This window comes from Meriones unguiculatus, chromosome 14 (genome assembly GCF_030254825.1).
Source record: "Meriones unguiculatus strain TT.TT164.6M chromosome 14, Bangor_MerUng_6.1, whole genome shotgun sequence".
Classification (NCBI taxonomy): Eukaryota; Metazoa; Chordata; class Mammalia; order Rodentia; family Muridae; genus Meriones; species Meriones unguiculatus.
In genome coordinates this window covers 77,188,995-77,215,650 of record NC_083361.1, presented here as the reverse complement: position 1 = coordinate 77,215,650, position 26,656 = coordinate 77,188,995, and the positions used below count along the sequence as shown (strand labels likewise).

At 39.8% G+C, this 26,656-nt stretch overlaps 1 protein-coding gene across 15 annotated transcripts in view; it reads right to left on the bottom strand.

Annotated features, from left to right (window-relative positions):
• The window catches only part of Dlg2 (discs large MAGUK scaffold protein 2), a 1,917,798-nt gene that overhangs the window by 944,632 nt on the left and 946,510 nt on the right, over positions 1–26,656 (bottom strand). For all 15 annotated transcript variants that reach the window (XM_060367555.1, XM_060367549.1, XM_060367550.1 and 12 more), the window contains one exon: positions 17,843–18,004. In XM_060367555.1, the coding sequence (XP_060223538.1) occupies positions 17,843–18,004 (162 nt within the window). The remainder of the gene's footprint in view (positions 1–17,842; positions 18,005–26,656) is intronic.

Below are 26,656 nucleotides of genomic sequence, written 5' to 3'. Positions count from 1 at the left end.
TCCTCTGAAAGGATTCACCCAACAGGGGATCTAAGCAGATGTTGAGACTTGGAGCCAAACTTTGGGCAGAGCACAGAGAGACTTATGGAGGAAGGGAGGGGTGAGAGTAGAGGAACATGGAGGGGACAGGAGCCCCAAAAGGAGACCAACAAAACTAAAAGATCTGAGTCCAGGGCACCCTGCAGAGATTGATGCAGCAATGGAGGACCATGCATGGAGAGGACCTACATGCCCTGCTCAGATGTGGCTGATTGGCAGCTCAGTCTCCATGTGGATCTCTGAGTGAGGGAAGCAGGGGCTGCTTCTATCATGAACTCAGTTGACTGCTCTCTGATCACTTGCCCCTGATGATGCAGCCTTGCCAGGCCACTGAGGAAGAGGATCCAAGCAGTCCTGATGAGACTTAACAAGCTTTGGGCAGATGGCAATAGTGGAGAACTCCCCCTTTCAGTGGACTAGGGGAAGGGGATTGGTGAAGAGGGTGGGAGGGTGGGACTGGGGGGGGGTTGTGGAACAGGGCTTCAGTCAGGATATATAATGAATAAATTGTGAAGAGGAGAAATAAAAAGACATAAAATAATTTTGAGATTTTTTTTATATGACCCCAAAGGCAAGGCTTAAAAGCAAAGCTATGCAAATGTAATCATAACACCCTAACAGCTTCCACACAAAAAGAAAAAATCAGCAAACTGAAGAAAAACCTACATTATCAAGAAAAATTGCAAACATTATGCTGAGGACTTAATATCCAAAATCTATTGGAAACTTTTAGTATCAAGAAAACAACCTCATTTAAAAAGAAATGAGTAAAACACTTGAGAAGGCATTTCATGAAAGAAGACATACAAATGGCCAGCAAATGCACAGAAAATGTCAGAATCAAGAATGCAAATTGAAACCAGGATAAGCTATCATTTCCCACCTTAGAAGCACAAGCGGGGGGGTCATCAAGGTGTTACACAGGAGCAGGGACTTACTGCAGTGGTGGAGTCCTTCCTGAGTTCAGTCTCTAGCACAGACTGAACAAAGGTAAAGGGTAAATGCTGGTGCAAATATGTAGGAAGAGAACATTTGCGGTGTTAGTGGAAATGTAAAATCAATACAACAACATGGAAAACAGTATGGAGGATGCTCCACCAATAAAGTCTAGAACTTCTAGATGGCACTCCAATCATACTTCGCATTATTTATCCAAAGAAAAGAAAATCAGTATGCCCAAAAGATGTTCTCACATGAATGTTTACTGCTGTGTTATTCACAATAGATGGGGGATGAAATGTATCTAATGACCTTCAATTTGTGAATGGATTACAGAAATTATTTATAATATATACAATGGGCTATCATCCAGTCATTAAGAAAGAAGACAGGCATTCTGCCATTTGCAGATACATTGATGAAACTGAGAGATGTTATTTTAGCTAAAATAAACAACCATTCACTGAAAGGCAAAGCTGACTTATCTCAGATATAGACACTGAAATAGTTTACCTTACAGAGTCAGAGCCCATAGGGGCAGTTACCAGAAACCATAGTGTTTGGGAATGAGGCTCAAAGTTGGAATAGTGCTGATCAGGAGAAGCAAAATTACGCTTACAAAATAGGAATAATTTTAACAGTCTATTGGATAGCACAGTGATTATAGTTAACAATATATTGTATTCTTAGAAAATTCTGTGAGGGTAGATTAGGAAGAATTCTCACCATAAAAATGTTAATCATAGGAACTAACATAAATGTTAATTAGCTATAGTTAGTCATTCCACAAGTTGCTGTACTTTACAACAGTATGTTACAAATGGTAAATACATAAAACTTTGTAAATCAAACTAAAGTGATAAAAGGCAAAGTGAGGACCAACAGTAAAAAGACAAGAAGGGAAAGCAGAAGCAATCCTCAGCTAAGAGTACTAAAACATGTGCACTGGGGAAAATAAATAAATAAAACATTCCATGTAAGGAATATTTAACTCCAAAGTGCTTTCTTTAACACAGACAGTACAGAAGTGTCAGTATATTAAAACACAAAATCAAACAACTCCATAGTCAGTTCCTTCCACACATTTCTCTACTGAAGTGAGATGGGAGTGTCGAAATCGCACCAGACTGTTAGTATGTGCTTCAGAAAGGCCCATCTCAGGTGAGCTTTTGTTTGACAGGGAAACAACTCTGTCTCTGGCTTCCCCTTTCCCTTAAATTGCTGAGATTTTTTCCCCCCAATTAAATCACCCAGCGACAGCAGCAATGCTGTCAGGCTGCTTTCTTAGCCCAGTCAGAAAGCAGAAGGACTGCAAGGTAAAGCTGGCTGCAGCATAAATCTCCGTAAGGAGCAACACTCAGTGGCTCTGGATCCAACCCAAGGCCATGAAATACAAGATGACACTGGACGCTGAAGTGAAAAACACCAACTTCTTTTCTTCGAGACGCAGACGTTAGTACTCAGCCACATTTTATATAACAGTCTGCTCCGAGGGTGAGTAAAACAGAGGCTGCAGAACCTGGAGAGCCTCCTACCCACATTAAGCTAATTGAGTTGGAGACATCCAATTCATCATCTTTGCAGCATGATTTATAAACAGCTCACTCTGCCCCAGAGCAGAAGGGGAAATGTTATAAGCTAGCTATCCTCAAAATTTCAGACCTAGCATCTCTGAATCTGTCAATATCTTTAATGGTACAGAGAAAAGATGGATCCAATTCAATTGCACCTTTGCGACCCCGGTGAAAAAATAAATATATAGTGTTCAATTTATAACTGGTATTTCTATGAACAGTCTTTTCATATATTGGAAATCCCCTGTGCTGGAAACCTATGGAAACAGCATCATGATTTTAGCAGGTTGATGGAGGTAATTTGAAAGCAGTTCTCAGCTGGGATGAGGCTTTTATTCAATATAAAGAAACAATCCTAGGCAGTTAGACTTCAAATTTAGAGATGCAGGCTCTCACTGCTTTTCTGTCACCTGTAAAGGCTTGAGACACTAATAAAGAGAAAATTGCCTTGGACAATACATGAAAAGTGGAGAGAAAGGGTTGTGCTCAGGGAGAACTCTGCATTGCTGAGAGCCTGAACCTACCCTAGCCTGTTGGTACTTGCAAGGCCTGCTGTAAGCTGGACATACTTTGTGCAGGCAAAGAACTGGGAATGCAATTTTTTATTTTTCTGACATTTACAAAGTGTTTCTTTTAGAGAAGAGCGAAGAATTCTTTAACCAAGCGAAAAGTCTGAGCCAGAGAAATGAGAATCGTAAATTTTCAGGGCTGAAAGGGAACTTGAAATTCATTCCATCCAGATATTCTTAACCTCAACTCTGGCTCTTAGAGTCCATATATGGTTTCATGTGATCTATTTCTGCCTGAAATTATATTCAGATTTTTGGTATAGATTGCAAGTTTTATTTGACAAAAAGAATATAATTTTTAACATAATTTTTAATTTCTCAAAGAGCTAATAACTTAAAAATGTTAAAAGTAATTTAGGCACGCCTGGGTTGGCTACCCAGAGGCTATTTAAGCTGTGGGCTGGCTTTCCCCAGGGTCCGAGGATTGTTCAAGGTTCCTGAATAAACTGCATTGAAAAAAAAAGTTAAAAGTATAGTTCCAAATCCTATCACTTATCTGTATCATCTATATAAATAGTCTACTGAGTTTGTATGCCTGTTGGATTTTGTAGCCTTCCTCTTTCGTTGTCTCTCCCTCCCTTCACTTTTCCTCCCTCCCTTCTTTTCTTCCTTTGTTTTGGTCTTTCTATTCTTCTCCCTACTCCACCTCTCTCTAAGAGGCCTCCCATATACTCCAGGATGGGCCTGAACTCATTATGTGTCTGAGAATGGTCTTAGACTTATGATCCTCTTGCTTCTCTCTCACAAGATGTGGGATTATAGGAGGGTGCCACCATGGAGGGGTGAAACCCAGGGCTTCATATATGTTAGCAAATTAACAACAGAACTACATCACCAACTCCACGCTGAGCAGGTTCTGCTTCTGTTTTGAATATGAAGAGAATAATTACAGGAAAGCCTACTGCTTAAGGCAAGGCAAGCCGTTTCGTCTTTGAAGAAAGTATTAGAATTTTCTTTTGTGGATTTGCATGGACTCTTGGTCTCCTTGTTGTTTATACTTGAGGACTTCAAGCTCACAGTAAGTATATAGGATACTTTTTTGTTTTGTTTTGTTTTGTATATTTTTCATACAAGACCTTCCATGTTTACCTGAGCTGGCTATTCTCCAAAGAGGACCTCACTCCTGCCTTTGATCTTCACATTTGGCCTGACTTTAACCCTGAGGATGTTCGTCCTTCTGCAGAAGAACTCTCAGTTGCTGCCACTCTCCCTGAGGTGAACTTCCCAGTTCCTAATGCTGCACTCTGCAGCCCTCAGAGCCATCTCTCCTCCCTTTGCTCTCGATAGGACAATTCTGTGAGTGAGCTTTCCTTCTGATCACACTGAGGTCTGAGAGTCTCACACTGACAGTTCCCTCAGCTCCTGTCTCTCTCATACATTGCTGCTCACTGATCATTCTAAAGAGCTAACGAGCGAGAATGAGCAAAATAAAAGGAAAGGAAAGTGGAGGACAGAGAAGCAGGAATTGGGAAAAGAGCTGGTTGGGATGAGGGGAACTTTTAAGTATCAGATGATATAAGCCAATAAGGAACAGACTCCTTTACTTTAGTGACAACTCTAAATGTATTTATTACTATATTCAGGGCACAAATGTAGAATCAGGGCTTAGGGCTATCTAATTACCATTCCGCTGACACACTTACACTAATAACATCAATCCCTACCCATAATATCTTCTCCCATCCCACTACCCTGCACTGAAAAAGAAGCATCTAAGAGAATTCACCACATCAGCACTGCACTGATGGGTATGTATCCATTTAGTGGCACCAATTTATCAGATTGCCTGCCATAGAATTGTAGCACTTATGTTCCAATAACCATTATTCTACTTAATAATGGCCCCAAGCCACAAAAGTAATGATGCTAACAGTTTTATTACAAAAAGCTGCTGTGGACTTGATAATGTATTTTATAACAAATATGGGATGTTTGCTCTATTTTATTAGTTGTTTTTGCTTCTAATTGTGCCTGATTTGTAAGTTAGACTTTATAATAAGTACCTATCCACAGAGATACCCAGTAAATATAAGACTGGGAACTGTTGCTTCAGGCAGTCAGAGGGGGTTTTGAAGATATATCCCAGGAGCAGGCAGACGGCACTACTGTGTATTGAGTGGACAGCATCATTTCAGCTATCAATGCTCTTCAGAGAGAAATTAATACTCATTTTAGAAAAGTTATTTTAAAAGTTTTGTTACTTATTAATAATTAAAAACTGGTCATACAAATGCCTTATCATTCGCTGGAAACTTAGACTACCAACAAAACTATTTATTTATTTTGTTGAATAAATTCCTTCACATACACTGGGAAGAGTTGGAAAATAGAAATTCTCCACAGCGCCAGCCCTGACGTTCAGTTGTTATTTAAAACTGACTCTTTCATAAGTGGCCTACTCTTCTATACATGTCCAACTGCTTATTGGCCATTAAGGTCCACCCTGCATGGCTATTTTCCTGAGTAGGGTGTATGTAGATGGACTTTACTATACGCTCCTGCTTAGGTACTTAGGCATGCACACGACATGACACACGTGTGTAGGCCAGAGGATAACTTTCAGGAGTCAGTCCTTTCCTTCTACCACGTGGGTCCCGGGGATAGAACTCAATTGCTTTTGGCAGTTAGCGCTTTTACATGTTGCTCCACCTTGTTGGCCTATATGTAGACATGACTTTAGTAAGCATCTCTTGAGTATATTTGAAATGAACCTATGATCCAAAACTGGCAAGAAGCCCTAACACACTAAAGGTTGTCAACGCACAAGTAACTAATCATGTTCCTTCAGGAGACTTTTGGCCTCTCAGCTAGCCTGGAGAACCCTTCCCAGAGTACCAGCTGTGTGTTAAATCAGCCTATTACATGCAGGCTGCTCCTTTGACAGAGGGCAAAGGTCACTTCCACTTTCCCTATCATGTATTTTTATATGATTGATATCTATAATTTTCAATTTAAAATATTTTATTAATTCACATGTGTCTTGATATACTCACCTCCACTCCCCCTAATTCTCTCTTGAATATATGTTATGTGGTTTTTCTTCAACTTCTTCTACCAGTACAAGCAAAAATAGCACTATGAAACGCTATTTGCACTTACTCAGTTTATATATTCAGCTTCTATGGCTTCTGATGTAAATTATTTACACCCCTCTCATGGTTGTCACAAATAGAATTTAAGTTCTTCACAGAACAGGACTTAAGCTCTTATCTATTTTACTATTTCTCTCGTTGAGTATACAGAGTGCTTGTCACATACATGGCAATCACTCAGTAAATGGATTTCAGCATCCAAAGTTCTCCAAAGTCAATGTGTTAGTCACAAACTGACGTCTAGGAATATAGAGCCTCAGGCTATAAGGAGGATGGGCCATTTGCATGATTCAAATCCTACTGAAGTCTGAGAACCACGGCTTTACATAACTTAATCTTTAATAATGCAGCCAGCACAGGCAGCAAAAGGAGAAATCCCCTGTAAAAGAATCACAGTCCAGCTCCTCCTCCTCCTCCTCCTCCTCCTCCTCCTCCTCCTCCTCCTCCTCCTCCTCCTCCTCCTCCTCCTTTTCTTCTTGTTTGTTTGTTTGTTTCAAGACAGGGTTTCTCCATGTAGCCCTGGCTGTTGTGGACTCCCTTTGTAGACTAGGCTGGCCTCAAACTCACAGAGTTTTGCCTACCTCTGCTTTTCCCTCCCCCACCTCCAGTAGTGGGATTAAAGGCGTGTGCAGGTTCTGGTTTTTTTTCTTAGCATTTTTTTATTAATTATTATTATTTATTACAATTTATTCACCTTTTATCCTGGCTGTGGCCTTCTCCCTTGTCTCCTCCTAATCCCACCCATCCTCCCTCTTCTCCCTCTATGCCCCTCCTTTAGTCCCCTAATAGAGGAAGACCTCCTGCCATTCTATCTGACCCTAGCCTATCAGGTCTCATCAGGACTGGCTGCATTGACTTCCTCTGTGGCCTGGCAAGGCTGTAACCCTTAGGGGGAGGTTATCAGAGCCTGCCACTGAGTTCATGCCAGAGACAGCCCCTGCTCCCCTTACTAGGAAGCCCACTTGGAGAATGAATCTATGGGCTACATCCGAGCAGGGGTTTGACATCCTTGAACTTCCTTCTCTGGGCATACTATTTTCTTTCTGTTCTCTGCCCTCATCACTTAGACTTTGGGGAAGCTGGGCCAGCTCAGTGTCCTTCTGGTATTCTTACTCTTCCTCATAGCAAGATATACATGTGGCAATATGATCCGGTGTATACCTACACACAGACATGAGTATCATTATGATGTATTCTGTTTCAATTCTACTCTATTTACTTATTTATTTTGCAAGTATTTAAGGGTCAAGTGACCTACAAAAAACAATGGTTTTATTTCCATTGTCCCTTCTGTCTTGTGATGACATGGCGCTCATTTGCTGGTAATACAATAATCTAAAAATGAGCACTCTGTAGTCTCACTAGTTGGATTTGTGCTCAATATCTTTCAAGTAGTAATTGTGAACACACAACAGCTTCCTAATCTTTTTATTCGTTTTGTTCACCCATAAAGGGGGAATAATAACACATAAGTCTTTATATCTCCTAGAGCTTCCAAAAGAGTATGTTTCTTTGTGCTTTAGTAAATTCTTATTTGGCATAATGAAAACCCAGTTGCATGCCCCCAATTCAATGGCTATACTTCATTTGACCTTGTCAAAGAGTATGATCTCTAATAATTCTTACTACAGATTTAGTTCTTCCCTATTATGTACTAAAGCAGTGGTCTCAACCTTGCTAATTACAACTCCTAATACAGTTCCTATTTTGTGGTGACCTGCAACCATAAAATCACTTTTATTGCTACTTCATAACTGAAATGTTATAAATCACAGTGTAAGTAACTGTGTTTGCCTGATGGTCTTAGGTGACCCCTGTAAAAGGGTTAATTGACACCCAAGTCATCTAATATCTCTTCAAAATCAATATTTTTACAATTGTGTAGATGAAAGAAAGAGAAGTTTTGAGTACTATCCTCTAATCCATCTTTCTTTTTAAATTTAATTTTATTTCTATATTTATTTATTACAATTCATTCAGTTTGTATCCCTGCTGCACCCCCTCCCTTTTCTCCTCCCAGTCCCACCAACCTTCACTCTTCTCCCCCTATGGCCTTTCCCTGATAGGAGAGGACCTCATCCCATTTTATTTGACCCTAATTATCAGTTCTCATCAAGACTGGCTGCATCGTCTTCCTCTGTGATCTGGCAAGGCTGCATCCCCTAGAGGGAGGTGACCAGAGAGCCAGCCACTGAGTTCATGGCAGAGACAGCCCCTGTACTGTTTACTAGGGAACCCACTTAGAAACAGAGCAGCCGATGGGCTTCCTTTGAACAGGGGGTATAGGTCCTCTCCATGCATGGTCTTTGGTTGGACTATTGGTCTTTGCAGGCCCCTCTGGGCACAGGTATTTTGGCTCTGTTGTTCTCCTTGGTGAATTCCTGTCCCCGCCAGATCTTTCTAACTCCCTTTTCTTTCATAGGGATTTTGGCACCAAGCTTTGGGTAGAGGGCCTAAATCCTAACCCATCTTTCAAAAGCCATAATAAACCCATTGTGAGCTTTATTCTATTGACAATTCTTTTTCCTTTTTCTTTTAATGCCCATGTAAAAGTAAGCCAGGCAACCTCAGGACTGCCATGAAACTCTTCTCAGACAGGGTCTCTCACTGTCTTAGGCCTTACTAATGAGATAGGTTGACACTGAGAAAAACTCATGCTTTCTTGCTTACAAGGTGCACAGAGCCATCTTCCTATGCCTTAGAGAGAATTCTTGAATTGTGAAGGGCAACCAAAAGTTTTATTCACCTTAGCATTTTTCTTTATTTTCATCTGGCTTAAAAAATTAAGATATCAGGATAAGCTGTCATGACCCTTTTCATTTAAGAGAACTTAAGGCAAGATTGGTTTCATTTGCCTAGAATTCCAACCAGTACACATTTTTCCAGACCATGTACCATTCAACCACCTCCTCTTTACCAGGCCTGGGCAGAGAACAGAATGCATTATCACAAGTATGCAAAATTCTGCCAACCCTTTCTGGTGTCTTTATTCACTACATGCTTTTCAATTTTTGCCTCTCAAATCTCAGCTTCTTCCCATAAGGACAGAGGCTTGCAGAATCGTCAGTTCAGCTGCTTCCACCATCTCGTGGCAAGAGAGAGAAGTGAACAGGTTTTATATTTTCCAGAGCTGAACTGTAATACTGTAAGATGGCAAAAAAAAAAAAAAAAAAAAATAGCTTAGTTTTTTAAATCACTGGCATTACTAAAATTACCACGTCTAGAAAGTGCACAAATGAACACTGTTTATTTTATTTTATTATTTTAGAAGCTGAAGTTCAAGACCTCATGTGCTGCCTTTGGTTGTTTTCAGTTTGCTTTTCCTTCCTATGGTCAAAGTGTTGATTATGTATCATGCTACCTTTGAAGTAGCCAGTGCTTGACAAACACAATCTTGGGTGGAAGGCTACATTTTTTTGCACATGGAGTATATCACTCCCTTGGATGAGAATTATTTAACCTGAGTTAAAATTGGAAATGGCACTAGCAGGCAAACACTGTGATATGACTTGCTACCTCCTGCTCTCAGCAGGCCCCCGGTTTCCCTCAACGTCCTGAGTTGTGAGAGTGGATCCTGTGCCTCCATCCTCTGTATTCTTCCTTTTTCTGAGCAATCTTATCCACACTCACAGCTTGTACTACAGGATTTCTAGATTTCTATTTCTGTATTAGACTCTTCATCTTTTCCTCTCTTTGTTTTTGGGGAAGGGGAGGCAGAAATCACATGCAAGGCTTCACACGGGATAGACAAATGCTCTACTAACGAGCTGCATAGAAAAGCAATTTTAATTCATTCTACATCCTTCCTTTATCCAATTAGTCAAAACGGAAGCATTATTTAATCCCTTATTTTCTCTCTTCTACCTTCAGTATTTAATATGTCTCGGAGTCCTGTGATAGATTTCCTAAACAGACTGTCAAATTCATTGCTTCCCCATGCTCCGTGCCTCTACTTTATCTCACAGCCCATCCACCTTGCCTTCTAAGAGATATTCTTGATTCTGATCTCACCGTTTTCCGGTTTTTCTACCTCAACATCACATGAATAACTGTGTAATTTGCAAGTGGGATTATGCCATTCTCCATTACAATTTAGCAGGTGAAGTCCAATCTCCACCAAAGGTCGTTCTCTGCCCCTTCTCACCCCATCCCTTGTGTTATGACGTTCCTTGCACTACCTGACTCCCCCGTAATTTGTAGCTATCCTTTCACCCCTCTGACCTATTCAGCTACCTTCAGTTTCTGGAGTCCTTGGATACTGTTATACAATTCCTGGAGTTAAGGGCAATTTTGATCTTTTTTCCCTTAGCTTCTACAAATCCCCTCTAATGTTCTTTCTCTGATCACATTCACCTCCTATCCAGCCCCAGAAAAAATAAAATAAAACAGTTAATTCTGGATTATGGGAGGATTCACCTCTTCATTGCTACCTCACTACATACGACAGGACATACAATATGTGTCAATTTCTAAACCTGTGAGTCTAACTACAGCATGCAAGAAACCTGAAGGCAAGTTCTTTATAATTCAAGGCACAACATAAACCATATACAGGAGGAAGTGAAAGATGATCAAAAGAATGACTCAATTAACAGACAAAAATAGTTTTCTTAATGCATAGATTAATGTCATCTCAGAAATGCTGACCATTTCACCCAAAGTTACACAGACTAAAAATGATAAATTTGGACTCCAATGTGTATTTGTTTGACCTAAATCCCCATGGTGGTTTATATAACCACACTAAATTTGGAATTAAAATAATAAAAGTTGAGATAACTGGTTGAGCAGGTGCTAATGTATGTAAAGAAAGATGAATGCAAGCAGATATTACAACACAAAGATGAAGATCCAGGAATTTCCCCCAAATCTCTGGGGTTAGAATATTACTATACTATGGATTCATACAACTCAATAAGTAATAAGGCATTAATGGCAATAACAAATTCTTCCATTTTCTTTTATTTCTTCTTGTAAAGAAGTTTGTATTAACTTATTTTTCTTAAATGTCAAAGAAGTATATGAGTGAATGCATTTTTTTTCACATATAAAGAAACTGAGGCTTATCAAAGTTATAACTTCTGTATGTTCACATAACTAGAAAGTAGATGAATCTGGCTACTTTAGATTCCAGGACCAGTATGAAGCTTTATATGGTGTTCTTCTATTGTTTGTGTTAGACAGTGTATATGTGTATTATGTCCCCCCCAGGGCATATTGACCTAGCGAAGAGATAATTTAATTCAGAAGAGAAAGTTCCATGAACAAATGCATTTAGGATTTTTTTTCTCTACCCATATCCACATCTCAGATGTTACATTGCATATTAGATGAAAAGCTCTGAGAAATTTTATGCTAAGTTAACAGATTTCACCATCCAAATGTGTTGAAGCATGCATGCATCTCCTTATTTTCCATACACTGCTGATAAGATGGCACCAAAGACACTGTGAAGATGCTTGTCTAGCTTCACTGCAGACGCCAACAGCGAGAGAAAAGGGAAGCAAAACTGCAATGCAAACAACACACAGCAAAATCCAGAAAACTAATACATAGACCAGTATAAAGCACTTCACATGCTTAGTAATAATGGCTTCTATCAAGGACAGCACTCTATCAAGGACACTGGCCGCAAAAATTACTTAGAATAACAGTATGAGGCCCATTTCCAAATGGTAACTTGGCTAGAGACATTCATTCTGTGCGTTATAGGCTATGATGACCAATGGATGGAGTCAAAGCTAAGAGGGAGGCCTTGGAAGAAAAAGATTTTCCAGTGCCCTGGGCTTGTCCATCTTTATGAGCAAGCCCTGGCCACTGTAGGAAGAAAATAATAAAGCAAGGAACACTCGGTGGTTCCTCTGCCAGTAGTTATTTATGCCAGGATCCTTCAGAATGCAATTAACCCCTAGAATGCCCCAGGTCTCCACTGTTCACAGATGCTCCAATGTTTTTCCACAAGTCTTCAACAAGTACCTGGTTGCCCAAGCAAGTAGCTCTCTCCAAACTCACTAATCTCACATTCTGGCAAAGCTTTCCAGAACCCTTCATTCTAGTTTGAATGAAAACTAGAAGAAGGGAGGGGAGGAGGGTGGGGCTTATGGGGGGATACAAAGTGAATAAAGTATAATTAATAAAAATTAAAATAAAAATATTTTAAAAATAGAAGAAGGAAAAGATGACTATTAGGAATTTTAATGTACCCTAGAAAATGTACCATCAATTTTAATGACAAGATACCACAGATTTTAGAACAGAGCCAGCATTCAGATATGTTGATAGATGAGAAATCATGAGATTTAGAACAATGAAATTCTCTATCATTATCAGTGAACATTAGGCAACAGAGAATGGGTCAGGGTTAACCCTTTCTCCATCACTTGTTCACAAATAAATACTCTGTACAAAGTACCCTGGCCACCCAAGGTCACATGATATTTAACATGGAGGGATTTGAGTTTTTCAGATTAAGAAAGACCAACAAGTAATTAAAACTCAGCTTCCCAGAGAAGTAATGTGCTCAAGTCAATCCACATTCTTTGTCTCTCCACAACCTAATGCATAGCGTTAACCCTCAGTTTACACTTACCAAACAAACATAAGCTAGACAGAAAATTCCTTTTGTTTATTTATTCTTTATGGTTATGGGCTAGTTTCTTTTATGGAACATTCTAGATAGTATCTGAAGGGAAAGCATCCCCAGCTTGTGTGAAGGAAAACAAATTCCCTAAAACTAATTGCTAAATTTCACATCTTTCCAACTCCATCCTTCATACTGGCCCAGGCACTTTAATGAAAACTGGCTAAGCCAGCCCATTCATCACGCAGGCAGCTGGTGCACTCCGAAGACAAGAATCTTAGGACTAACGCATTAGGTGATAGAAGAAGGGGGAAATGATACCAAACCCAAAGTGCTGAGATTAGTCAGCTAATGAGTCAAAGCCTGCTCGGTGTGGCATTTAAACTGTTTCCCTGCAAGCTCATACTCTGTTTTTGACATGCCATATGCAAAGTTCTAATTAACACCAGAGAGCTGCCTGGTTTTCTGAGGAGAATTATAGGGGGATTCTCTGATTACTCACTGTACCTCCTTTCTCTTGCATTTTCATAGTGTTTGACCCAGGAATACTAGACAGATCAAGAAAGACAACATGTTGTCTTTAGAACATGGCTGTTCTAATTGAGAATTTGTACCTGTTTAGCCTTTTCAGATTTTAGTAGGTTTCCATTTGTATGAAAACCACAGGCCAGTGATTAATCACAGCAGGTTTTTCAAACACTACAACTGTGCTATCAACTGTGCTATCAAACACTGGAACAGATTCTTACCTAAGCTCGATGAGAAAATACATCCTGCACCTGTGGAAATGGATGCACTTGAACTTGACATGCCTAGCTATGCTGGAGCTACTCATGCTGGCAAGTGAGACCTGCATGTCTCTCTCTTCCAAAGTGTCTTCATTGGCTTAAGTCAGGGGCTTCAACTAGCCATGGCAGAGATATTATGTCACTGGTACACCCCATAAACAGGACTGGTGTCATAAGAAAGTAAATATATTTATTCTTATCACTGCTGCAAGAGGAAAGCGTCATAGTTTTTTCTCCCAAGATCTTGTAAAAACATGTCCTATTTAGTATGACATCTCTAAGACACTCCAAGAAAACAAATCCTGGGCTCACAGGGTCTTCCTCATGGCCTCAGAATAGGAGTCTTGTGTAAGCATCAGGTTATTGTGTAAATCAAATGCTGATTTCTATATCCACCATATCTGGTTGTAATCCTTGAGAATCTCCTGTCTCAATGTTGTGTAAAAACGGCTCCCCAGTTGTCCCCTTACATACCAATAAAGCAGCTTATGGCCAGTTGCTGACCAGCCAAGAGAATAGGTTTAGACTTCCTGACAGCCAGTGGAGGAGGAAGTAGGGGATAGAGTAGAGGAGAGATCCAGGGGCGATCAGAAGAAGGAACTGGAATAAGAAAGCTACAAAATGCAAGTATCGCTAAGATGTACACTGGGAGGAAACCAAATTAGCTTAGAAGGTTAAGAATAGACTAATAACTGCTCAGTTATTGTGTTATGAAGCTTATTATTAAACAAATATGAAAGAGTCTCAATTATTTGTGTTATAGCTGCGTTACAAGAGAAATTAAACTGAGAAACAAACACAGTTTTACAAAAATAACTGTAACAGTCCTGAATGAATTTATCTTTCCTTTCCAAACTAACTTGGAGGCTACTCACTCTGAACTCAAAGCTCCAACGAGGAGAGAAAAAACTTTTCTACCCTTGGCATTTCGTATGAGAAGTTTAATATTCATACATAGCTACTTTAAAATCTGGCATGTGATAAGTAAGAATCACCACTATTGTTCAATCATGAAAACTAATAAAACTAGACAAACAGAATATATAAGAAGTTAAATTTTAAAACAGGATACCCAAGGGGGGAAAAAAAAACAAAACCACTAACCTTGGGTTAGTAACACAGCTCAGTGGATGAAAATGCTGGCTATGCAAACTTGGTGACCTGAATTTGATCATTAGAATCCAGCTGAATGTGAAAGGAGACCCCTCTGATCTCCACACACACATATACACTGTGACATACACATGCAACCCACATACAACACACCCACATAGAGTAATAACAACTAAAATTTAGAAATACACCACTGAAATTATTCTAAAATATCTGTAAAGCAAAGAATAAAGAATCCATAGAAAAAAATACATATAAAAGCAAACATACACACATACACGATAGCGCTAATCAGGAGAAAAAGCAAACTTTTAAGCTTTTCACAAGCTCTAATGGATATTTTCCAAGTTAAATGTCCAGTGGTGTAACAGAGGGGGATGAAAATCACCCAAACCACACAAGCTTATGGAACCTTTTTCTTATCCACTATGTATATGCTGAAGGCAATGGCTTCCTTTAAGTACCCACAGTTATTATTACTGTATTCATTCTTTTCTACAGTGTTTAGCAGCGCTTTCTCAAGTATGCTCTAGAGATGATTAAAGAGAAAATATTGAGAAGAAGGAATGGCAAGTTGGGAGAAAGAAAAAGAAAAGAGGCTCCATGGAGGGAATGCCATTGTTCTGTGTGTGTGTGTGTGTGTGTGTGTGTGTGTGTGTGTGTGTGTGTGTGTTGGGGTTGAGCAGTGGGGGATCCATGCTACATGGTGTCCATGTGGAGGTCAGAGGACAATCTCTGCTGTCTGGCTTTAATTTCCACCTTGTTCGAGACGTATCTCTTTCGTTTTCCTGTTGCACATACTAGGCTAGCTGTCCCACAACCTACCAGGGATTCTCTTCTCTTGATACCCCATCTCAGCATCGAAGTTACAGAAATACACTCCTTGCCGTTTGGCTTTATATGAATTCTGGGAATTCCAACAGGTTTTGTATGGCAAGTGTTTTACTCATTTAGCCATTTCTCCAGCTCTTCCACGGAGTTTCCTACAGGGTGTTATTTAACCAGTTAGGAATAACAAATCTAATACAAATACTCTGTAGAATGCAGTCACCCAATCCTGCTCAACCTCAATGTGTAGGTGTTAGTTTCAAGAGATGGGATTAGTACTTGTAGAAACTAAGCATTCATCTGGACACAAAGCAGAACCCTAGATTGTTAGAGTCAGAGAGAAACTAAAGGACAGTTGTGTTCATTCTGCTGCTACTGAAACACATGTTGAATTCTCTCTACAAAACGCCTGCTGGACCCTCATTCAGGGACAAGAAGAAAAAAGTTCTGCTTGTCTGGAGTAGTTCTGTTGGAACCTATGCCCTTCCAGTTACCACAGAAAAGCATCACTGTCAGGTACGCAGAGCAGAGCTGCTTCTGCTCTAGATGATAAAGCATCATGTTCCCCCATGACAGGTCTTGCTATAGAACAGTAAGGCCCTCTCTCTCAACCCTGAACTTCAGGATTTACAGCAAAGGCAAAATTTTGCAAATTTTTTCACATTATTTCATATTTGCTGGGATTTGACAATGGACCTGATAGTTTAACTTATTGGATGTCACTGCAGATAGTTTGGTTGATAACAGATGTTTCAGGATAGTAAAGTATGAGAAACTTGCCAAAAGTTGGAACTGGGCTGAACACAATCTAGTTGCTCTTTAATATTTTTTCTGATGTTATATGCATACAAATAATATTACATGAAGTAAGCACAAGTAAAGAAAAAGATATTTATTTAATGGAGAGCAAGGGGGTACATGGGAGAGGTTTGAAGAGGGAAAGGGATGAGGAAAACTTCTGTAATTATACTTACTTTCAAAAATACTTAAATATTTTTGTTCACATATGTATGCATCCTTTGTGTGTGTGTGTGTGTGTGTGTGTGAACATGAGTTATGTGTGTTCAATAGTACATCTGTAAATCAGAGGACAACCTGGAATGTCAATCCTTTTCTTTCACCCAACTCACTGGACCCCAAGCTTCTAGGGATTCTAGGAAACAAGGACTGTCTTGTGATGTCTTCAGCTTTTGTGTGGATGTTTGAACTCAGATCCTTATGCCTGCAAACAAGAACTTTTATATTTTGAGCCATCTTCTCATCCTCTAGGGCCGTGGTTACCAACCTCCCGAATGCCGCAACCCTTTAAGACAGTTCCACATTGTGGTGACCCCCCAAACATAAAGTTATTTTTGTTGCCACTCATAACTGTAATTTTGCTAGAGTTGTGAATCATAATGTAAATATCTGTGCTTTCTGATGGTCTTAGAGGACCCCTGTGAGAGGGGTCTTCAGCCCCCAATGGGGACATAGCCCACGGGTTGGGAGCTGCTGGTACACTGTACCTTTTATAGTTTGGTTTGTTTTTTTTTTAATTTTTGGTTCAGCGACATGGAAGTGCTGCAGAAACCAGTGATCCGGGTAATAACACAAACCTTGCTAGTAATGGAAAGATTTAATCAGCATGATTTATTTTCAGAAATTAATGAGTTCTTAGAATTTTTATCAAAAAGCTCAAAATCAAGTATCATCAGGCCAGTAGATAAAAACAGAAACCAAGGAGTACAGACAATTCTTAGTCTTATTAAACTGTCCCTTCTCGAAACACCACTGATCAGAAATTGTGTATAATTAAAATTCAAAAGGTAGAAAGTGTTGGTGACACCAAATACAAAGACACCTTGAAAGGCATTTTCCCTAGAATAAAATCGAGGTGTTGATGAGCCAACTCGCACATTTTTCATTTTCGTTTAGACAGCAGGGCAATCATTAGGTGTGATTAGGATATATTTACTCTCTTTGTTTCATCTGAAACTAGGCATGCTGATGGAGGGAGCGCATTTGAGCTGGAGAACCATGGTGTGCCGCTGTGTTTCCTTCACTTAATATGCACAGTTTGTTTTCCCTGTCAGGTTTTCATTCTCGGATCTTTTCTTAGCTCTTAACAACTAAAAGGATTTTCCAGACATTAAAACAACGGTAATAAAAACATTTCCCAGAAACACCAGGTTGGGTTCTAAACCGCAGAAAAAGCATCTTTACAAGCAGTGGCCATGGTTATGTTTTGAAAAGCCTCATTTACTCAGGCCCCCAGGACGCTTTCTGCAAAGAGAACTGACAGCAATCGCCAGCTATGGGTGTCAAGAGCCATCTGACCGACCTTCAGAGGAGAGATGTGAGACTGCAGGACGTATCCGTGGACATTTTCTATTTGAGACAGGTTCTTTTCCGACACATGCACCAGTTCTGGGCCTCTTACTTCATGAGTTAGCCGAGGTAAGGAATGATCATGTGGACCGTCCTCATCTTGGTATCGATACTTCTAGAAGAAAGGAAGAGAGAGAAAAGATGCATCAGTCTTGGGAAGGGATGCAGACAGTTTGGACTTGGCGGGACATACTGCATGACTACTGTTGGCTTTGCCAAATGTCTGGCAGCAAACTTTTTCAGTGGTCACCATAAACAAGGTCAAAGACTCATAAAACAGTGTTAATATTAACCAATACTGATCATTTTTTTTTGTCTTGAGAATATACTCTATTTCTGGGACAGAAAATTGATAACACGTGAGACTGAGAAAATTTATTTCAATGGGAGGAAATATTCCTCCAAACCACCAGAGTAGCTACATAGGTGATAATACACTTCAGTCGTGGGTGGAGGCAAAAATACAGAACAAGACATTAGAACTCTGATATATCTTACTCATTCACTGAATTTTGTTGCACTATCTGCCAAAGACTTATATTCCCCCTGATAATGAAGAAAAAATTTCCACCCACATAATTTCTATAAGCTTGAAAGGAAAGATAATTGTTCTTTCTTTAGTTCAACTCCTATGAAGAACATTGATTTAGATTTGCTGCATTCTAAGACAAAATATTATTTCTAGGAATTAATCTAGTTTTTAAAGAGCTTTAAAAATCAAGGAAAAGAGCCAGCTCAGATGATTCTGAAGGCCAAGAAGTAACACTCCCTTCTCTCTTGTCTCGTTTCCCTCAGCATCAACCAGTTCTCTGCATTCTCATAACAGGAAGATAAACCTCTGGCAGAGGCCATGGCTGGAGATTTCCATTCAGATCTCAACCAGCTTGTAGGAAAAGCAAAGCTCGGGTCAAGAAATAATCTGAGGGAACCCAGTCCTTCTTGAAGAATATTTTTCATCATGAGTTTCCAAGGGCCTGGGGTTCCATCTCTTCAGTTCTTCCTGTCCTCCTTCAGAGCTGTCCTTCCCTTTGGTGCAGCACACTGTTTCAAAGTTTTGCCCATGGAGGGAAAGAAAACGAGACCATTCTATATCTGACTCCCAACCCAACTAATCCACTGTTTACTATTCTTACTTGGTCTGTGTGTTCTACTAATTACACAAAGACATTAGAATCTGGATTCAGGTACTGCCATAGATGCCTTCTCAAGTTTCACTCTACATCAAATACATTCCCAGTGGCTCCCTGTTCTTAACATACCAGGTCACTAAAAATCTTTCTTCTTCTGAATAGATTTTTACTTGTTTTTGAGATGAAAAATACACTCTCTGGGGCATTAGTTTTCAGTGAGACTCTTAATTTGACAACAAGAAGAATGTCAGAGTCAGTAATTTACTTTGTTATCCACTCTTAGACACTGATTATCAGTATATGCATTTCTGGAGAGTTTTATACAATGTCCAATGCAATTTTAAAGTAAAAAAATAAAATAAAAAAGAGTAACAATGCCATAATTGTACTCGATAAAGGACTCTCACATCCTGTTTCCAGTACCATCATTCTTCTGTGATAATTTGACTATTAGTGGAGGCTAAGGTTACCTTTCAAGGTAATGAAGTAGAAAGGGGTTGGATATGAGACCATTTCCGGGTAACTCAAATGAGAATCTTCTTTCTACTATCTACAGTCCATCGTCCATCTACATAATGAGATGAAACCAACTCTGGTGATTTTTTTGAGAGCCTGATAGAACAGCACCACTGAGATAGCAGCTCCAAGTGGGTTCCCTAGTAAGGGGAACAGGGGCTTTCTCTGACATGAACTCGGTGGCCAGCTCTTTGATCACCTCCTCCTAATGGGGGAGCAGCCTTATCAGGCCACAGAGGAAGACAATGCAGCCAGTCCTGATGAAACCTGATAGACTGGTGTCAGATGGAAGGGGAGGAAGACCTCCCCTATCAGTTGACTTGGGGAGAAAATGAGGGAGGGAGGGGGGTTGGGAGGGGATGAAGAATGGGCTACAGCTGGGATACAAAGTGAATAAATTGTAATTAATAAAAACAAATTAATTAAAAAAGAGAATACATACTGAGATGAATTTTGAATATTTCTGCAAAACTATAAATATCCTAATTTTGTTTTGCAATGGTGTGAATAATTTGGAGGCAATCTCCCTCAGAAGCATGGGTTAACATTACTTATCTTAATCAGTCATGTTTTTGCTGGGAGTAGACAAATCCCATGCCTATCCTATATCTGCTCCTCCCTTTCTGTCCTTTCTGACAGAGGGTCTACCACAATCACCACAGCCAGAAAGTAGGAGCTAGTTAGACCCTATCTCCTCTTTCACCGCCTAACATACACGACTTATAGTATAAATACATTTTATAACTATTACACCATTATTCCCCCAACCCTCAACAGTACCAAGAACTGACCATATTTAGGCTCCAATCAGCTCTCTGTTGGCCACAGCACCAGTTTCTATATGAACTGCATTGATGATGTCTTTCCTATCTATTTCTACTCTGCCCCAGTGGACACTCTGAATTTCCAACACGAGATCCTTAAACTACCCATGGCTGCCATTGCCTACAGAGTTCAAGCTTCCTTCTGTAATAAGCTGTTGCCAGCACCATCGTATGAACCAAACCTCAGTCACTTCTGAAATATTTATACTCACCATTATCACCTAAATATTTATGAACTACATTAACATTATAAATCAACTTAAAGTTTTCTTTTAACTGTGGCAAAACATACAGAATATAATTTTTTTTAATCTTGACCATTTTTAAGAAAATATGCTATAGACAAGTATGGGGGATGTACTCCTCTGATGCTAGTTTCTGAAAGTCTGAGGCAGAGGAATTGTGGGTATGAGGCAAGCTCAGGATCCTGACAACGAAGTACATAGTAAGATGCTGCATCACAAAGCCAAGATGCATTGTTGAGGACTGTTTCATATGCTCTTAGATTGATTTTATTATATAAGGGGTGTGTATACCTTTTTCATCTGAAACATGTTCTTGTAGCTCCCGTGCTTGTCATGTTATAATCCTTTATGCTGTATGACTGTTTCCAATTTTCCACCAAACTGTGTTAATTTTCATATTTGAAATAGATTTGGCAGTGCTCAACATCATATCTCAAGTTCCCTAGACAAGTCCTACCCATTATGTATGTTCAACAAATGTTTGCTGAATGAAATTATAAATGTCTTTTGAGGAAGTGGAGGGAATGGATAGGTTTCAGCTAGTTGAGACACAGAATTGCTTTGGCTATTGGATGTAACTTCTCTCTTTACATAGCGTTATAAAACCAGGTGTAAGGAAAATCAGAACCATATTGTTTGCTCAACACAAAACAAAGGGAGGGTATCAGATCTCAAATATAACATGGTCTTGTAATTACTCATATCTGCTTTATGCTGCTGAGACTTGAAATTTAAAAAAATGCAGTTCTGTAGTCAAGAATAATGAAAGATTTTAATTGAGTTATACATTCCCACAGTTAAACTACCACCCACAGTGATGACAACTGTATGTATAATCAAGTTCTATGGAAGCAAAAAGGGATCAGAACCGACTTGCCTGAAGCTTCCCAGTTTAAAGTGGAATCTCAAATGATATATAAAGAGAATGACTATTCTGTACAAAGAGCAAGTCATTCAACAATCATAAGTTCAAGGCTAGTCTTGATGACATAGTAACCTGAAAATGACAGAAAAGAGAGCACATATATAGGAGAAACTTATTCCAAGAAAGGGAAGTAACAATGAGGTCTTAATGATTTGTGGAATATGGCATTGTCCCCTTACCCACCTCCATAGTAATATCTTCTCAAAGTTCATGTCTGTCCATGTCTTAGGAAGATATCCCTTGGATGATAAAAGATTCCTCTCTCTTGGTGGACCTAGGATTTACCTGAAAAAACTAACTCTGATATTAAGAACTATATCTGTTGCGAAAAACACATGCCCAAAGTGATCACCTAGAAGGGAAACTAAAGAAGTCTGTTGTGGGCCACACCTCAGCCTTAATAGTGTAGAAAATTCAGAAAAGTCATCTTCCATGCTACAGATCATTGGCTAGTTGCCAATGCCACCAGGAGCACTTTGGAGGCTTTGTCATGGTGGCAAAGAAGGGGATTTATTTTCAAATGCCTCTGATTTAAAATCTGTGCCTTGCTTTTCTCAGCTCCTTGCCTCAGTATGATCTATTTAAAAAAAAAAGCTGTGCTTTATAACAAAACAAAAGAAAAGAAACAAACCCCTTACCCTTTGCCAACAAACATTTCTTCTTTTAATTTTAATGAGAATAATTATGAGTATAAATTAATAATAATGTAATAATTATGAGAATAAAAATGAGAAGTTGGAGTAATGCTACTAGCTATATCAATTTTATTTGGAGCATTTTGTCTCTGTCTTCAGGACTTCTCCCGGGTAAGCTTAACTTCCCTTCAACATTGGATTCCAACAAGTAAACCTTTTATATCTGCAGTAATGAGATCAGGGCATCACCTCCTTGGAAGCATTTCTGTGGCTGTTAGGAACATCAAGTTATCTCCTATGTGTATTTTTGTATGCTCCTATAAAATTCTACACTGATTCTAATCAGTGAATAACAGCTATATTGTTATTCCTTGACCATGTATCTACAGTCCATTATTTCTTGGAAATCATAGACAGAAACACATTTATCTCTGACATGTCATTGCCTGCATGGCCCAAAATGAGAGAATATTGTCTGTGAGTTTAATAGAAAAAGCTTTAAATTATCTGATCAGTGCTACTTGTCTATCTAATAAAAAATCCCACCAAAGCAGAACATGAATGTAAATATTTTCATCTCTTTTTGTTTTTAAATCTGCTGCTGGCTCTCACATGAATGGAATAAAATCAAGAAGTCTTTCTAGACCCAGTTTAGAACATTCTACTGATCTTAGTGTGTGAGTTAGAGCCATCTGGAAGTGTCCAGAATTCAGAGGCACATAAGCATGCTTTGTCCAGCAGAGGAGGTTCTCTGGCAGTTTAGAAGGTGGTGCTGTGTTGGCAGACCAGATCACAGTTCATCCAGAAGCGAGAGAAGTCTGCCAAGTTCTCATAAACAAGCAAAAAAAAAGTCTATCTTAAACAAAAAGTACTCTACTCCCCCTTTCCCACTTGCAGGCGTTGGCACAAGACAGAGAGAGATGGATGTAGAAACAGAGGAAGAGGGGGAGGAAGAGAAAAGGTATAGAAAGCCAGAACACATCTAGGCACCAACCTATGGAGGTCCTTTCCTCTCCCGGTCTTAAAGAGACCAACAAATCCAAAACGCTGTGACCAAAGGCATCCTGCAGAGACTGATGCATTAACCAAGGACCTAGAACCCCTGCTCAGATGTAGCCTATAGGCAAGCTCAGTCTCCATGTGGTTTCTCTAGTAAGGGGAGTAAGGGTTGTCTCTGACATGAACTCCATTGCCTGCTCTGCTCTTTGATCATTTCTTCCTGGTGAGGGAGACCTAGCCAGCCCAAAGAGGAAGAGGATCCAAGCAGTCATGATGAGACCCAATAGGCTAGGGTCAGATAGTAGGGGAGGAGGACCTCCCCTATCAGTGGACTAGGGAAGAGGGATAAGAGGCAAAGAGGCAGTGAGGGTGGGACCAGGAGGAGATGAGGATGAGGGAGGGACTACAACCAGGATACATAGTGAATAAATTGAAAATAATAATAATAATAATAATAATAATAATAAAAGATACAATCTGAAAATACTTTGCAAAAAATATGAAAGAGGTTTGCTATTTAAGGATTAACACTATGCTATGAAGCAGGTACAAGATTAAGAATGAATGCTAATTCTTTTTTATTATTATTTTATTAATTACAATTTATTCAATTTGTATTCCAGCTGTAGCCCCCTCCATCATCCCCTTCCAATCCCACTCTTCCTCTTTCTTCTCCTATACTCCTCCAGCAGTCCACTGGTGTGGGGGGGTTCCTCCCTTTCCCTGACCCTAGCCTATCAGGTCTCATCAGGACTGGCTGCATTGTCTTCCTCTGTGGCCTGGTAAGGCTGCTCCCCCATCAGGGGGAGGTGATCAAAGAGCCAGCTACTGAGTTCATGTCAGAGACAGCCCCTGTTCCCCTTACTAGGGAACCCACTTGGAGACTGAGCTGCCATGAGCTAAATTTGTGCTGGGGTTCTAGGTTATCTCATACTAAAATAATGCTAATTCTTTACACCAGCCTCTTATGTAGAAAGTGCTCAAAGTTGCTTCTGTTAATTGTATTGGCAAAAGGTGTTTTCTGTGTTAAACCCCATCTCCCTCTGTCAGCTAATCCCTCCAAGGATCAAAAGCAAACCTTTACTTTTATCTCCCATAATGTTCACCCCGAACACTACATAGTCAGTTGACTAAGGGACTTTGCAGAGAGAAAACTTCTTTGAAAAAGAAGTTATTTCGCAAGCAGGAAAAACCTATTTCAGGAGAAGTGTAGAGTCAGTAAGAATATGAAATAAATAACAAATCTGCAAAGGAAGTGATGATTCCTAGGAAATATGTGAATACAACTCAGAACACAGAAAATAACCAACCGGGAGAAGGAAGCTGGCTCAAAAAAATAAACTACAGAAAAGGAAGAGCTTTCGTTTCCTCTCCAAAAAGCTTTGCCCTCGTTGAGCTGAACTGCCAGCTATCTTCTCGTGTTAGGTAACATGCTGTTTGTACAGTCTGATAATTATTTTAGACATTTTATTTATTTGAGGCCTATGCATACAGAGTTGGCAGTTTTCCAGTTCCTTCCTATTTTCTCCGACCAGCCTGTGGGTCCGTGTTTGCCATTTATCTGCTGCGGCTTTTCTAACTTACTGTGTTTCAGAAAGAAACAAGTGGAGTAAGGAGGCAGGGGAAGAAGAAGGAAAGGAGTGTGTTAAAGGAGAGCGTGCATAGAAGGAAGAGGCAAATGCACCAACAAAAGGAAAGAGAGCAGAAGAACCCTCAACATTTCATTGCTCCTTTGCTGAGTTGTCTCCCCCCACCAAGCTCCTTGCTCTCTCAGCTCTCAGGGAACACTGAAAGCCTGCCCGTTTTAAAATCTGACATTCATTTCTGTGAGTATTTTCTTGATGTTTGCCTGCCCCATGGAAGGACACACTTCTGTGGGAACAAGGACCTTAATCGTTTTGTTCCTCGCTGGCTGCTAGGATCTATTAGTCACCTGGTCCTCACTAAGAGTCTGGCCCCATCTATCTTCAAAATCTATTATTCAAAGATCTAAACAAAGTAGGTCAAAGCTTTCTGACTCCCCCTCTTTCTGTCTCTCTGTGTCTCTGTCTTTCTCTGTCTCTCTCTTTCTCACTCTCTCTCTCCTCAAATGTTAACATCATTTAGGACAGCAACCCACAGCCAGCCATGCAGCTAGTCTGATGTACACTTGAAAGAAGAATTTTTATCAGATTTGGAGTAGGTTATGAGCAAGATCACTGATGTGAGAGATGAACTGCTCTTCCAGGCTCTCCGTTTGAATTTTTTTTTTCAGACAAATTTCACAACTAAAAGGAAATGCTTTCCTGCTTTTTGCCACAAAGAACAGGACAAGCCAGGATGTTAATTAAATTACAAATCAGCTGTCTGCTTGCAGCTGACAGAGCTTTGTGTGCTCCCAAGCAACGTCAGATATTTTAAACCCTCTGTAATTACCTACAATGGAGAGGCTGCCAGGAAGGATGCCTTCATGAATATTTAATGGCTCTCAAGATTCTTTTTAAAGCCCTGATGATTTAAATAATCAAGAGAGACCCTACTGTTACTCTGGGCTGCCCTCCATCTGTCCACAGAAGATTCTGGAAGCTCAGTCAAGAAAGAGTACAGCTTTTTCCTGAGCTGGACCCACATTGGAGGGAAGCTAGATTTATCCTTTGAGTCACCCAAGAAATAAAGCGACGTGACCTCTTTGAATAAGTCAAAATAAGACCCCAGACTGAGATATAGAAAAGTAATGGGTGTGGTATTGTGAAATAAATTCACATAAGGTGGCATAGTCAGAGTTTTGTTGTTGTTGTTGTTTAACTTTTCTCAAAACTAGACAAAGAAGATGAGGCTCAGATAGTCTTCAAAATGCTTAACACACTGTGCGGATGTGTTTCGAGACAGCTACTGTCTGACTACAAGCTGCAGCCCAACATAGTTCTAGCTATGGACAAATGAGCCAAAACTTCCACGCGGACCCTTGCTACGTGTATCTCTGAGCTTTCATTTGACTGCAGTTACACATGAAGAGAACAGGATTTATTTCATATATGTATAAGAATTTAACATGACACCGCATTCATAGTGCATATTAAGAGTCTAGACAAATGTTAACTCCTCCCTTTCACGTAGTCTCAAGATCCTCGTACTCTACAGCTTTGTTATTAAAGAAAAGCAAGCAAACGAAAGAGAAAAGCCTTCAAGAATGAACTTTTCGCTCAGCTGTTTCTATCATCAAGGTTAAAACAAAATATAAACAACTCTTTGGATTCTCCAAATGTCTCTCATCCATCTACTCCTGAGGCCACAAAACTGAGGTAACCTCCTAGCGCCTCAGTAGTGGCTAAGAATCGTTTTCTGAAGACATGACTTGGATAACTCCTAGTCTATTACCTACCACATAATCTTGGGAAACTTGTTAAACTCTCTAAGGTTTTTGGCATCCTCGCTGAGGGAGTAGAAGCATTCCTCTATCACAGGAATTTTGAGAAGGCCAATTGACATAACTCACTGAAGGACTTAGGAGGGA